The 14686-nt window shown below is 40.2% G+C and overlaps 1 protein-coding gene across 1 annotated transcript in view; it reads left to right on the top strand.

Annotated features, from left to right (window-relative positions):
- Window positions 1–14686, top strand: part of col4a5 (collagen, type IV, alpha 5 (Alport syndrome)) — a 54890-nt gene that overhangs the window by 33599 nt on the left and 6605 nt on the right. The window contains exons 20-40 of the mRNA XM_055156297.1: window positions 148–432; window positions 507–596; window positions 707–777; window positions 865–1056; window positions 1133–1301; window positions 1368–1460; window positions 1544–1648; window positions 1760–1857; window positions 2571–2721; window positions 3563–3676; window positions 4772–4939; window positions 5041–5130; window positions 5225–5371; window positions 5439–5537; window positions 5613–5702; window positions 5791–5930; window positions 6031–6157; window positions 6282–6461; window positions 8788–8838; window positions 8943–9128; window positions 14020–14153. Of these exons, the coding sequence (XP_055012272.1) occupies window positions 148–432; window positions 507–596; window positions 707–777; window positions 865–1056; window positions 1133–1301; window positions 1368–1460; window positions 1544–1648; window positions 1760–1857; window positions 2571–2721; window positions 3563–3676; window positions 4772–4939; window positions 5041–5130; window positions 5225–5371; window positions 5439–5537; window positions 5613–5702; window positions 5791–5930; window positions 6031–6157; window positions 6282–6461; window positions 8788–8838; window positions 8943–9128; window positions 14020–14153 (2780 nt within the window). The remainder of the gene's footprint in view (window positions 1–147; window positions 433–506; window positions 597–706; window positions 778–864; window positions 1057–1132; window positions 1302–1367; window positions 1461–1543; window positions 1649–1759; window positions 1858–2570; window positions 2722–3562; window positions 3677–4771; window positions 4940–5040; window positions 5131–5224; window positions 5372–5438; window positions 5538–5612; window positions 5703–5790; window positions 5931–6030; window positions 6158–6281; window positions 6462–8787; window positions 8839–8942; window positions 9129–14019; window positions 14154–14686) is intronic.

The raw sequence follows: 14686 nt of genomic DNA, 5'->3' as shown, positions 1-14686 counted from the left end.
AAAAATCTTCAATTTTATTCTTATAATGTCATTATAAAGTCATTATAGTAAACCTTTTAAAGACAAATGGAATTGGGAAAAATGTTTGGGCCATTCAGTTGTATTTGAAGCGGTCTTGGCAGTTCATAAAATGCTCTGCTCACTCAGGTTTGTCTGGACCCCCTGGACCCCCTGGAACTGCCATTGCGACACAGCCAGGGCCCCCCGGATCCCCAGGCTTTCCTGGAGAGAGAGGGCAGAAAGGAGACTCAGGCGTCCCGGGCATCTCCCTGCCAGGACCCCCAGGACGCCCTGGTGCCCCTGGAGGACAGGGCCAGCCCGGCCCTCCCGGACCCCCAGGCTATAGCTCGGGACAGACCTGCGCCACAGGGGAGCCTGGACGCCCGGGTCTGCCAGGGGATAGGGGCTATCCAGGAGAGACAGGCCAGAAAGGTGAGACTCTTTCAGGACATATGCACCTTCTACTGTAGTATCTAGAGATGCACTGACACAGCGCTCTGCTGCAGGTGAGAAGGGAGACACCTGCATCAACTGCTTCGGAGGTGGCTCTGGTTTACCAGGACCCCCAGGACCCTCAGGACCTCGCGGATTCCCAGGTAAAGGATTTATGAGACATAAATGTATATGTGCATATTCTACCAACTGAGCCACACTGATCTTAATGTAAACCGAAGTGCTAACTTCCACTGACCCTGTCCCTGCTCAGGTGGTCCCGGTGGACCAGGAATCAAAGGAGAAAGAGGTTACCCTGGAAACCCAGGGATTCCAGGGGGTCCTGTCAGTACATTTACTTTTATCATTATAATCATTTACCAGTCAACATTATGTTTATGTATTATTCAATGAGCACCGTCTGTTCCGCAGGGCCCTGCAGGGCCCCCGGGTCCTGTCGGATATCCTGGAGAGAAGGGTGAGCCGGGAGAGGCAGTCTCCGTGACTGGGGTGAGGGGAGAGAAGGGGGATACTGGTTTCCCTGGACCCCCTGGTCTGCCTGGTCTGGACGGAAGGCCTGGTCGAGATGGAGCCCCTGGACTTCCTGGACCTAAAGGAGCATCTGTAGGGGACGCTGATACCACATCCACATAGAATGTACTCCAAAAGTGCCCACCTAATCCAGGGTTTGTTTCATTAGGGCTCGCTGCAGGTGAAAGGAGAGCGTGGGCTTCCAGGTGAACCCGGCCTGCCTGGTATCCCAGGAGACAGAGGCCCTCCCGGACCCCCTGGTTTTGGACCCCAGGGTCCCTCTGGAGAGAAGGGAGTGCAGGGAGTTTCAGGCCGACCTGGAGCTCCTGGTGCCCCGGGTAAGAACACAATATTTCTGCTCATGATTTGAACTCCACCTCTCACCTCTCCTTTTACCTTTTTAGGTGCAAAAGGTGAACCTGGCCTAACCATTGCAGAGAAGGGACTTCCTGGACCCAGAGGTTTGGACGGAGAGCCTGGTCTCCCTGGCTCCCCAGGTGAGAAAGAGAGATTACTGTGCACTGTTGTACATAGATGAATGAGACACTTATTTTGATGTTTTATGCTGCTCTGTTGTCAGGATCCCCCGGTCAGCCCGGACAGCCTGGTTTCCCTGGGTTACCAGGAGGAAAGGGAGACCCCGGACTCCCAGGAATTGGACTTCCAGGACCCCCAGGAGTTAAAGGTTTCTAAATCATACCTGAAATACAACTTTAACAACTAAGGCTTTATAAAATGAGAAAACCATACAGCGCTTGCTATGTTCAGTGCAAAAACATCATTGTACCCTGTTCAGGTTTCCCTGGTATCCCTGGGCAACCTGGATCCCCCGGAGAACCAGGAAGACCAGGAGTAGACGGACTGCCCGGACAGCCTGGATTCCCTGGAACCAAGGTACATATATAGTATTTAACACTGGTTATGATGAAGAGGACTTATTTACTTCAGTCCACTTTATTTGGATTGAATGTATAGCTGGGAAGGTGCATTTGAATTGTCCTTGAGTATCAATAAAGTTCTGAGAGGGTCATTGTTGCTGAGGTGTAGTAGGACTCGATCTATGTACTAAAAACAATCTGCTGTGCCATGGTATTTTAATGATATTGCGATTTCCCCATTTTCTTCATATATAATTTAAATTAATTGTGAGAACATAAAAAATAAATGAAGTAGAGAGAATTATGTTGAAGAAAGAGGTGGGTAGAGTATAAAAAAATTGTACAAAGCTAAAAGTAACGTTTCTTCTAGTAGAAGTACAAAGTAGAGTTTCAGAAAATGACTCAAGTAAAAAAGTAACTAGAGTAACTTAAAGAGTAATTGTCGGGTCATAACATCTGATTAATAATTTAAAGCATGAAATAATGCCCAAAATCTGTTATTTTCAAAGGACAGAAACAAAACAGAAAAAAAAAAACACACACAAATGTCCAAATCATTTCATTTTGTCACTTGTTCACAGTGAGAGTAACCAAAACGTTTAAGTAAGAGTATTATTATTTCAATAAAAATATTTCTCAAGTAGGAATAAATGTATGCTGTGCTGAAAAGTACAGTATCTTGTAACTGAGTAAAAGTACGACCAACCTCTGCATATTTTCTGTCCATAGGGTGATCCTGGTTTTGGACTGCCTGGCCCGCCTGGTTTGCCCGGCGTTCCTGGTTCAAAGGGCGTACCTGGACCCAAGGGAGACCCCGGTTTCCCTGGTGGTCCTGGTGGTCCTGGACGGAGCGGATTTGATGGAGCCCCTGGACTTAAAGGTAAGGCGTTCTTAGGTATCCTTTTCTAAGGGTTCCAACTTTCTGTTATAGGTGACATTTTGAAGACTTTTCCATAAAAAATAAACAGTTTAGAGCTTCTAACCATTTTTCCTTCTCATTTACCCACTCAAAGATGTATTCATGGATTAAAGTTTTCCATCGCTGTAACTGATTTCCGTCACCCACAGGCACTCGAGTTCAACCATGAGATTGATGCAGATCCTTTGGGAAAAAATTAAGGAAGGGGGAGGGGGTGTGGCAATGGCATAGGCATGCAATTTATTTTGCCTGAACCCTTTCTTGTGATATGTTTTTGTAGCATGTTTTAAAGCAAAATAAATAAATGTCACACTACTTTAGTGTAGGCTAGCAACACAGCAGCTATGAAACAATTTGGCTGTAGGCTACTATGAGCAGCTGCTCGTCCCTCAGGGTTTAATGCCCTATTCTGAACCTCACCGTTGTCATGAGTGCCTGAGCCCAGTAACCACTGCAGTTTGTTGCACAAGAGTTTTGTGGCTTTATTTGCCATGATGCACGTAATAACAGGCACTTGGTCACTAGTCTGCCCTGGTCGCCCTAGTCTCATTCACTTCACCAGATACACAGATATATATATATATATATATATATATATATATATATATATATATATATATATATATATATATATATATATATTATATATATATATATATATATATATACACTGTAAAGTCCTCAGGGTCCCATAGTAATGATTCTTTGTCTGCCAGTAAAATTTACTTGACTTTACTTATCTTTAACATGTAAAATTGCATATAGTCTGAAAGTGCATTATTCCTTTGTTGTCCTTTTGTAGGTGATGCTGGTCTGCCAGGTATTCCGGGAGCTCGTGGTCCACCCGGACCTCCTGCCCCTGGGTCAATCGGAGTCCCAGGACCTCCAGGACCTCCAGGACCAATTGGACCTCCAGGTAAAACAACCAAGAGAAAGGCAACTACTTACTGAGCATTTAGTTTGATATCTATATTCATGTTCCACATATAATATTTATAGGTCCTACATTATGCATTGTTTAGTGTTAGTTAGTGAAGTACTTTTTTAGACACACTATTATGTATGGAAAACAAATAAAAGTAATTCTGAGCACACCAAATGCAGTGTCGCCAGTAGGGGGCACAATGACTGAAATTAAAACCAACTTCTGCTAATTTCAAAAGCACTCCATGCATGATTTGGAAGAGTTAAATGCATTATCACAAAAATGGTATAAAAACTTCAAAATAATCAAATCAGCATAATACTGGACCTTTTTGTATTGTTGCATGTTTCATTAAATTGAATTTTTGTACACTGCGCATGTCCACATTTGCTCTGACCATGTTTGGGTGTTGGTTAGTGTGTGGTGTGGGTTCAGACTGTTTCCATGTTCCACTGCACTTACCTGAGTTTGAGGTTGTAATTCTGGTTTACAAGCTCTGATAGTTTTTTTTTTTAGTTTTTTTTTTTTTTAATGTCAATAAATGAGGACTCTGACTGTAATCAGTATTCTTTACATGCACGTCTATTTAACACACTATCAATAGGTTCATAAGCATCTCTGCTGATATGATGCAGCCTAACTGAGCACACATAACATCACAAACTGCCTTTTCCCTGAGAGCACAGCAGTAACATCACAGACCACGGCTCTCTCTATAAGAAACTCACTGAGCTACAGACCCACTCTGCTCCCATCCTCTGTCCAGCCACTGTGTGCATACATGTTTGAATGCATTTAATCTTAATGCATTATATATATTTTGTTCCTCTCATTTGGACTTGGCTTTACCCATCGTCCCCTGCGCTTTACACCACTCCCTTGTGACGCTCTGATGCCAAGGCGAGAAAGGTATTGTACCCCACCAGGGGGCGCTCATAGTGCAGTGTAACAAATACTAATACATACCATACAAGAGCTTGAGAGATTTGAAACATGAACACAATATTATATATTTTTAAATAAATGTGTTAATTACAGCAATGTTAATGTGTTTTATACAAAGACTTAACTGACTGTATAAAACAGGATACCCTGGAGGAAATGGAGCCAAGGGTGACCCTGGTCCCCCTGGTCTGGATATTCCTGGTCCACCTGGAGACAGAGGCTCCCCAGGCTTCAATGGTGCTCCAGGACCCATGGGAATTCCAGGACCCCCCGGAGGCCCAGGACGCGACGGCCTGCCTGGTCTGCCAGGTAATACTTTAATAATACAGATTTTATCATTTGCTGTATCTTACAGCTTTCAGACATATTTATCAGTTTATTTACATTTCCCTTGGTATGATTCTCTGCAGGAGCTAAAGGAGACATGGGCCCTGTTGGATCCCCTGGACCAGCTGGAGGCCCCGGTGGCCCCGGAGCACCTGGAGGCCCTGGACCTAAAGGTAATATTAACATTGTAACCTTATAACTATGGAAACAAGGCCAAATATAACTTAACTTATAGTTAATCTGAGTTTGACTCTGTTTTTCCTCCAGGTGAGCCTGGCTTTCCAGGCAGAGATGGAGGTCCTGGAGCTTCAGGAGTAAAAGGAGAGAGAGGAGACCCTGGAGTCCAGGGACCTCCAGGACTCAGCCCCAGTTCAGTGACAACAAAGGGACAGAAGGGCGAGCCGGGCCTGCCAGGTACAGCTCCGTGTGAGAGGGTTTGTAAAGAGAGAGTGGAGCCTCTTTAACTCTGTCATATTTTCAGGATCTCCCGGTATACCCGGACAGAAGGGCATCTCTGGTCTCCCTGGCGACCCTGGACTCCCAGGAGCTGATGGACGGCCCGGTGTCCCAGGACCCTCAGGTACTGGATAGTTTAGTTTATACTGTGCCTCATATTCAGACAGAGCATGTATCTAATGGTGTTTTTGGTGCACAGGTCCCAAAGGAGATCCAGGTATTCCAGGTATTCCTGGTGGACCAGGAGCACCCGGAGCTAAAGGAGCCATGGGAGAAATGGGGTTCCCAGGTCAGAGGACAGAGACTAGAGTTCTGAGCTAATAACTTAGTAAACACATCACTCACTGTTTTAATGCTGTTTCCTGACTGGATGACAGGCCCTGCTGGACAGAAGGGTGGGCCTGGTCTGTCTGGTCGACCTGGAGGTCCCGGACAGCCTGGAGCACCTGGTTTCCCTGGACCCAAAGGTGAACCCGGATCAGCCGGAGTTGGACCACCAGGAGTCCAAGGTGTAAAGGTACTGACTGTCATAGAAGAGCATAGCTACAACTGCATTAGTGACCACTTTATAACTGGCCTTTATGCACCAACTACTTCCTCTAACTGTGCGTGTTTAGGGAGAACCAGGCCAGCCTGGTTATCCAGGAACCTCAGGACTTAAAGGAACCCCAGGATCCCCTGGTCTGCCTGGTCTGCCCGGAGGTCCAGGTCCAAAAGGAGACTCCGGTCTGCCCGGATTCCAAGGTATTTTGGTAGTTTGCTTTTTATAGAGTCAGAAAAGTACATTCTGAACAAAACTCTATTGAGCTGTGACCAAATAACATACCCTTTAACCAACTCGATACTGACTGAAGCTGTCTTCATTCAGGCCCTCCCGGTATCCCTGGTCCCAAAGGTCTGGATGGAGGTCCCGGAGGCCCTGGACTCAATGGAGCCCCAGGAAGACCCGGCGAGCCTGGTCGACCAGGTGGACCCGGTCTGCCTGGAGAGAAGGGTCAGGCAGGACGAGACGGCATCCCAGGACCGGCCGGAGTCAAAGGAGAACCAGGTAACAACAATCCAGAAAAATGTACCTATCGTATTTTTCAGTCTATAAGTTGCACTTTTTTTCATGGTTTGGGTAGTCCTGCAACTTATACTCAGATGCGACTTGTATATTAAATTTTCACACTGGCAGCCGCGAGAGGGCGCTCTAGGCTTGTGTGCCAGTATTTGCCACTCCTATTACCCCAGTACCACTGTCACTTCGTGCTCTATTGCACATGTCTTCTGAGAGCCGCTGTCCTGTCTGGTATCATATTAGTTAATCGCACCGTTACATCTGTACCACTGAATATTTAACATTTACACAAATTTATAAAGACAACTGAGAAGACTGAACACAAATGCCCCCAAAAAGAAAATCATATTGTGCAGAATACAAGCTGCAAGTAGTGAAATATGCAGCTGATGAGTGACATTTTGGAAAAGTGAAAAGAAAAGTGAAAGTTTGGAGTGAGTGAGAAACTTGTGACAACCAGGAGGCTGCGCCATGCAACTTTCCTGGAAGTCATTGGATGGATCGACAAAGCCTGGACTCCATCCTGTCAGGATTCAGAAAGGCCGGAATAATTCTAACTGGAACTGATGCTGAGTTTAAGGACAGCCACACTGAACAGGAAGTGGCACTTACCTCTGGAGTTGCTCAGAAGTGATATCGAGGATGATGAATTCTTTGGATTTAGTGATCTGGAGTGAGATCGAGAGTTTCGTAAATTTGTTCTGTTCTGTTGTTTATGGACCTTTAAACCTTGAGATAAATATGACAAGTTTGTGGTGCTAATCCCAAACAAATAATGATAAGATCCAACATTTGTGGATCATGAATTTGAACATTTCTATCACAAAAACAGTGATTCTTCCATAGTTATACAGGCCCCGCCCTCCATCTGAAATCATGACACCAACAGATTTTAGAACACGAATGTGGGCTATTACTGCCATTACTGTACAATATAATCTCCTTGCGTGCTCCCTATCGCTATAGTTATCTGAAGAACTGTTCATATTTTACGTTAACAGCCTGTTATTCTCTATTTTGTTGTTATTTCTATAACTTGCCATTCAAGATGAAATGTTGGTTCCTGGTCTCTGATTTCATAAAATAAATTTCCCCCAAAATGTGCGACTTATAATCTAGTGTGACATATATATGCTTTTAATTCTTCATGACGCATTATATAGAGTATGACTTATACTCCAGAGCGACATATAGTTCGAAAAATACGGTACGTTATGTTTTAAAAACTGAGGCAAACACAATGAGGTAACTGCAGATCCTGTGTTCAGGTAATTGTATTAAGTGTAAATTTGTAAATGGGCCCGGTCAAGCAGAAGTAAACAGCAAGGCCAAAAATTCTAGTTAATGCATCTGATATAAAAATGTATTCAACAGATAACATATGTACTCAAGTTTATGAAACTGTTTATCTTTTTTCTGTACCATTTTTGGTTCTAAAGTTACATACGTTTTAAACAGACCATGTATGCAACATGGAACAAAAATTATTTCCCAAATTTCAAAGACCTGCAAATCATGTAAATAAATTGATGTATTTCATCATATCTTGTGTTATTCGATGTTTGAACTGGTGATGAAGGTACATGATTTTTCAAAAAAAAAATATTTAAAATGATAAAAATTTGCTTGGAAGGACTGACATATTTTATAGAAATAGTTTCCTTTCATGTTGAAGTAATATTAAAGTATTCGGAAGAAAAAAGCTGACAAATTATGCAAAATCATGCACCTTCTACTTGCTTGCACAATTTTCCCTCCGTTACTTTTCCCTCCGTGAATAAAAAATCTCATTACTCAGTAAGTAGTAAGTAAGAGGTTTTTCAACCTAATCTTGTATCATATGGTAGAAAACTATATTAAGCAAATATTCAAACCAGTTTGTTAAGGATATGTAAGTGAGAACCAAGAGTTATCACTGTTTGTATTTATTGCCCAAAAAGTTCTGCATATTTCATTCCCTCCGTTACCAACATGAGTTTTTAAATTTTTTGTCAACAACTTGAAAGAATATCGCAGGGTTAACTTTATCCTGTTGGAGTGTTAACTCTTTCCTACATTCTGATACTTTACTTATTTCAATAGTCCCTCTAGTTTCTGAATAAGAGACATTTGAATGTAAAAAATCTGCCCGTTTCCCTCCGTTACCACTTGACTGGACCCAAATGAATTGCATGTATTAATAAGGACATGAAGAAAAGACAAGTTCCAGTGATTTCTTTGTTTAAAAAAATGTCATCAGCCTAGTGTAGCTAAAACAAATCTATACGTAAACTCATTAAAAATTCATATTTATAATTGTTCTTTTTTGTATCAGGTCTCCCTGGTTTTGGAGGTCCTGGTCCATCTGGTCTCCCAGGTTTACCAGGTCAGTTAATGCATTAGCTTTTTTTACACATAAGACTTGTACAGTGCTCCTGTTTTTAATAGATAGTGCCCAGTTTAAACCTCTCCTCTGTTCCTTTTGCGCAGGTGCAAAGGGAGACCCAGGTTTGCCGGGTCCTTCTGGTGCTCCTGGTTTCCCTGGTCCCAAAGGAGAGGCTGGTTTCCCTGGCAACCCCGGCTCCCCAGGCCCCGCTGGTCCCCCTGGCTCCCCCGGAGTTCCTCTGCAGGGGCCCAAAGGACTTCAGGGACCCCCTGGGCCTCCTGGAAGAGCAGGTAAAGGATTAAGACAGGAAGAGCTACATACAGATGGTTGCTGTTTGGTTTAAGACAAAAAAAACAAAACAGAAATTACTGATTATTATTATTATTGCTATATAAAAGCTATAACATATCACCTGTGTTTCAGTACTAGAAGATCTATAGTAATTTATGCAGAATAAAAACGGTACCACTAATAACTACACTTTAATTAGACTTAAAGGTGCACTGTAACTTTTTGGTTGGGGGTCTATCACGAGCTCTGTCTGAATGTTCCACTGTATGACATAAAAACGCTCTACCTTGCAGGCATTCTAGCTGTGAGCAAGGTCACTTCTCTACAGATCTGACCTGTAATTTGGCCTTGTTTGGGCTCCATGATGATAGAAAGGTTTAATACCAAATGGTGAAACATTCGAGACAAAGTAATTACAAACATTTAACGTACCCTCCACCAGAAAAGGTAACTGATGCTCCTTTAATAAAGCATGATCAGAGTCAAACAAATAGTTTAAGAGTGATTCAGGCTTCGCAACTACTTAATTTATGCCCTAACTCAGAAGGGTCTAAACTATGGCCTTCTGCTTGGTGAGGTATCTCTATAAAGCTATCACCAGTCTGAATTATCCACTGCATTTACCCTCCAGTTGCGGTTGATTAAAGTGTAGCTGTAAAGTGGTTAAAAAAAGTGTAAAAATAAATAAATAAATAATAACATGAATAAATAAATGACAAAATAAAATAATTAAAACCAGACAGCAAACTTCAGTGTGTTCACATGTCCAAAGAGAGTTGATTTGCATGTTACGTCTTTATGATCAAATCCCACATTATTTAAGACCACTTTATGTGTTTAAATGGTCACTGTGTTTGAATCTAAAGCACCTGTCCAGTCCATGTTCACTCTGAGCACCAATCATACACCTCAATGTTGCAGTAAATTTTCCACAAATGAGGCACTTTTTCACTCCACCAAAGGCAAAACTCTTGTTATTTACTTCTCCACAGTTGTGATGTACAGTAGTTTTAAATATGTGTCTGTCCAGTATTTTTTTTTATGATTTTTGGGGGAAACAGCAAAGCCAAAAAACACCTTAAACTGACCAGTAATTCAAAAAATATATGGTTTTCTTTCTTTTCTGTCTTTCTTTAATGTTTGTATATTGAATATTTTTAACAATGCCAGACATACACAGTGCATTAAATGTGCATTGTGTAACTGTTCTGGTGAATCCTCCATCACCTGAGACACCTGAGATGTCATTGCTCTGCTTGGAATGTTCCATAGTATGTCATTCAACAATTCTACCTTTTATTTTTTAAATTATAGATGGTTTTATGGCTCAAAAATACATACAAAAACAGGCATTCTGAGTGTGAGCAAGGTTGCCTCTCCACAGAGCTGACCTGTAACTTGGTCTAGTTTGGTGTCCATGAAGATAGAAAGGTTTAATACCGTACAATAATAATAATAATAATAATAATAATAATAATAATAATAATAATATTTCCATGGAGAACAGCATGGATAAATGCGATGTCTCATCTTTTTTTAAGAATGAGAATTTGATTGTTGATGTCAGTTTTTAAGACAGACTTTGGCTTTGCTGTGTATTTTATGTTTTGTTTCACATTGTCATCTGCATGATCACTTTATGTCTTCATCCATGAATTTGTAAATATTGTAAACACAACGCTTAAATGAACGGACAACAAATATGTGCCTGGCCATGATAAAATGTCCAAATTCTAAGATGACTTTTCAGGTACAGTAGTTTCCAAACATCCTTGTGATTGAAATATAAATTTTTTTCCTTAAAATGACCGGGTTCTATCTGCATTCTGGGTAATTCTGAAATATTTAAGTTGAAGTGGAACTAAACACCTCTACAACCACCTGCAACCGCATTTAAAGTAGAGCTGCTAAACTGGGCACGAGGAGAGGAGGAGGGACGGGGTCTAGAGGTGTAAGAAAAAATGCGATTGGTGTAACAGGCATCTACATTTCAACCTATGCCCCTTTAGCTGTAATCTTGTATTTCTGTGTGATGTCACCAACTACTTAATATTGCAGAGGCCACTGAAGGCAGCACAAACTTAGATTCAAGTGTTTTTGGCCAAAAAGATACAAATTTACCAAAATTACCAAAATTTAACAAGATAAGAAACAGTAGAAAATGCTGTTAAAACACCGTATACTCAGTTAAGTAGCAAAATCAAAGTTGATTTACTGTTTAGTTCTACTTTAAAGTCTTAAATCCTGAAACAAAGGAACAAATTATTATATGAAGTCCTACAAATTGTGTTTTATGTAATTAATTTCTTTATCCAAGATTTTGTTGCCAATGTTGTCCACTCATTAGCATTGTGTCGAGATAAATGTTATAAATGTTATAAAGTTGATTTCCTGTTCCTTGTGGCCCCGCCCCTTCCTGTGATGTCAACGGTCCATGGCAGGTCCCGCAGGTCAGAGCGTTGGAGACTTCTACAGCACAATGCCTGCCGTGCACTGGGTCTAATCTTATTTATGGGGAAAAAAATAATATATAATAATAATTAATCACATACTTTAGCAGCCAATCACCACAACTGTCATTTTTTTATTTTATTTTGTCCTTTTTCTCTCTCACTTTTCCATGCACTCTGATGATAGCACGGTATTAAACAAGTAAGCACCTTTTAATCTCACAATAAGAAGATAGTTACGCACCAATCATCTTTTACCATACTGATCTTGCATAAAAAGCATGTATGCAATTTCACATGTTTCTTCTAATTATTATTACACACCACAGATTTAACGTCCTTTATTCTGTTTTAAAGGATTTAGAGAGTTGTCTGGCATTCAGTAAAAGTTCTTAGGGATGCATCAAAATATAGCATAAGTGCATACCATATTATTGTGACATTATCTAATCATTATACTAAAACTAGTATCGAAACTAGATACTCATTTGAGCAAATATAGATACGAATAAAGTCGCAGCCATGGGACAGAAATGAACCTTTCCTGAATAGTTTTAGAATAATCATGAGCTGTATCAGAACAGGTTTAAGAGGATATAGACTAGTATACGCCCATGAAACACTATGAAATCTACCTGGACGACTAAGGGATTACACCATATCGTATATAAAAGAAAGTGCTATGATTTAATATTGAAAATCACATTCTGCTGTCTAAATAAAGTCGTTATTTATCTTTGTGGTATCAGAATCAGTATTCAGTATCAAGTCTATTGCATAGTTTTGAAATCAAGTTTAGTATTGTGACAACACTAGACCTTGAAAATAGCAGAATAAAGGACTGCTAAACATGGATGATATAATTTTTACATTCACTCACTATATTAACCACTTAAGCCACCTTATACCCACTGTAATGTATTTTCATAGTAATTCAATATCCATTAAGATTCATAGAAAATATTTTTGTTTTTATCTGTCTGAAATGTTTTCCCTGTGTCCCATGCCTTCAATGTGATTCTGCTTTACCGGGAATACTTGGATTCGTAGGTCCAGCAGGTTAGACTTCAATGGTCTTTGTGTGTGTTTGTGTATTGCTTTTTGTAATTTGTTAATGTGTTTAATTTCATATTCTTTTTTTTTTTATATATATAACATTGCAAGGGAATTATCGGTGGTTATTTCTGTTTATTTTCATCAAGCATTCAATAATATGAGACCCTCACCTAGGCAAATTAAACAACAAAAAGCATAACACGAATTTCTAGTGTTGGATTTTGAGTTAAAACATTTTACTTTTTCCTCATATCTTAAACGTACACTATGCAACTTTTTGGTTGGGGGTCCATCACCTGTTTGTTTCTATGGATATATGATTGCTCTGCCTGGAATGTTTCACAGTATAACATTAAACACCAATACCTTACATTTATATTATTTACAGATGGTTTTCTAGCCTAGAAATACCTAGATAAACAGGCATTCTGACTGTGAGCAGGGTTGCCGCTGAAGTTACAGATCTGACCTATAACTTGGTTTGGTCTACATGAAGCTAGAATAGTTTAAAGCCATACTGTAAAACATTCCAGACAAAGCAATGACATCAAAATGGAGAAAAGCGCTTGATGGGCCCTCAACCAGAAAATCTGAACAACACACCTTTAAATTTGTAATCATTTGTAAATATGTTTTAACTAAAATGGCTTGCATTGTGACTCTTAAAGATGTACAATGTCACTTTTGTGGTAGAGATTTCACCACCTGATGGACTCCAGAAAGATGTTTTTACTAGGCTTGGAATGTTCCACAGTATGGCATATCTCCATCTAGATAAGCAGGTGATGTAACTGGGGCAAATCAGTTACAAGTCAGATCTGTGGAGAGACTTGGCTGCTCAAGAATATATATTTTTCATGGTATTTCTCGGCAATAAAAACCTGTGTAACTGAACAAGACAAGCAGGGGACAGTTCCCACCTCAGAAAAGTTATGTATTGCACCTTTAAAGCTACCATGTACGTTTATTTAATTTTATTTATTTATTTATTTTTTACCGTAGATGGCAGATATAAAACCTGTCCCCCCATCATCCTTTCAAAAGAATAAAACAGGGCTGGGTTGGAAAATCTAATTAGAAGTGGTAGCTTTAAGTGAAATTAGGATCTGAAGAAAAACAAAAACTATGAAATGAAAGTTACATTGTTCAAAATATTGCATACATTTTTGTTCTTCTTGTTGCCCATACAAGGTCTAACTTCTTTATTTGTCATTCCAGCATTTGAAAAAATAACTAAATGTGATAGTTTTAAATAAGATAAAAGCTATAATAAATACTACTTAAAGATCAGCATTTGCAATAACAGACATGAGGAAGAGTAGCGGGGACAGCACTATAAGGCAAAAAAACACCTTTGTCTAATTATATTCTTGTTGGTGTATAGGTCCAGCTGGTCCACAGGGTCCCCGCGGTCCTGCAGGAATCGGAGGAGTTAAAGGAGAGAAAGGCATCCCCGGAGCCCCAGGAACGCCAGGCTTCCCCGGACAGAAGGGAGAGCCCGGCACCCCTGGTTTCCCGGTAAGAGTCGCCTTTTAAATGTACTGTTAATGTAAATGTGTGTTAAAATGACAATTCCCCTTTTCTGTAAGAAAAGTTTTGGGTTAGATTTTCTTGTTCTAGTCATTTTTATATATGGGTTTTTTTATGGAATAATCAATAATGGAGCTATGTGATTATATATTTATTTTGTATCAAATATAATCTCCCCACCAGTATTGGTCAAAACCTTTGCTTTTTTGTTATAGTCTATAGACACTCGTAGATCATTGTGTTATAATTTGGACAATTTAAATGACAATATTCATTTAAATTTATTTAGAGAATTTAGGGAAACAAATTTAAATTTGTACAAAACAAAGTATTGGAAATCTAAGAAAGAAACTGGAGATCTAAGTCAGATGGGTACTGGTGGGTGTGGACCAGTGGGGTGGTGAACATGGTTGATTGGAGCGATGATGTCTTGAATACAGGAAAATAAAGATTACAGTACTCAAACATGCAGGAATAACTCTAAATACAACTTTGAGTGGATAAATGAAAAGTAAAACAAC

This window comes from Boleophthalmus pectinirostris, unplaced genomic scaffold, assembly GCF_026225935.1.
Source record: "Boleophthalmus pectinirostris isolate CB_2022bp ecotype Guang Dong unplaced genomic scaffold, ASM2622593v1 HiC_scaffold_20, whole genome shotgun sequence".
NCBI classification, from domain to species: Eukaryota; Metazoa; Chordata; class Actinopteri; order Gobiiformes; family Gobiidae; genus Boleophthalmus; species Boleophthalmus pectinirostris.
Note: the sequence above shows the minus strand (reverse complement) of the source record. Positions and strands in the feature narration are given on the sequence as shown.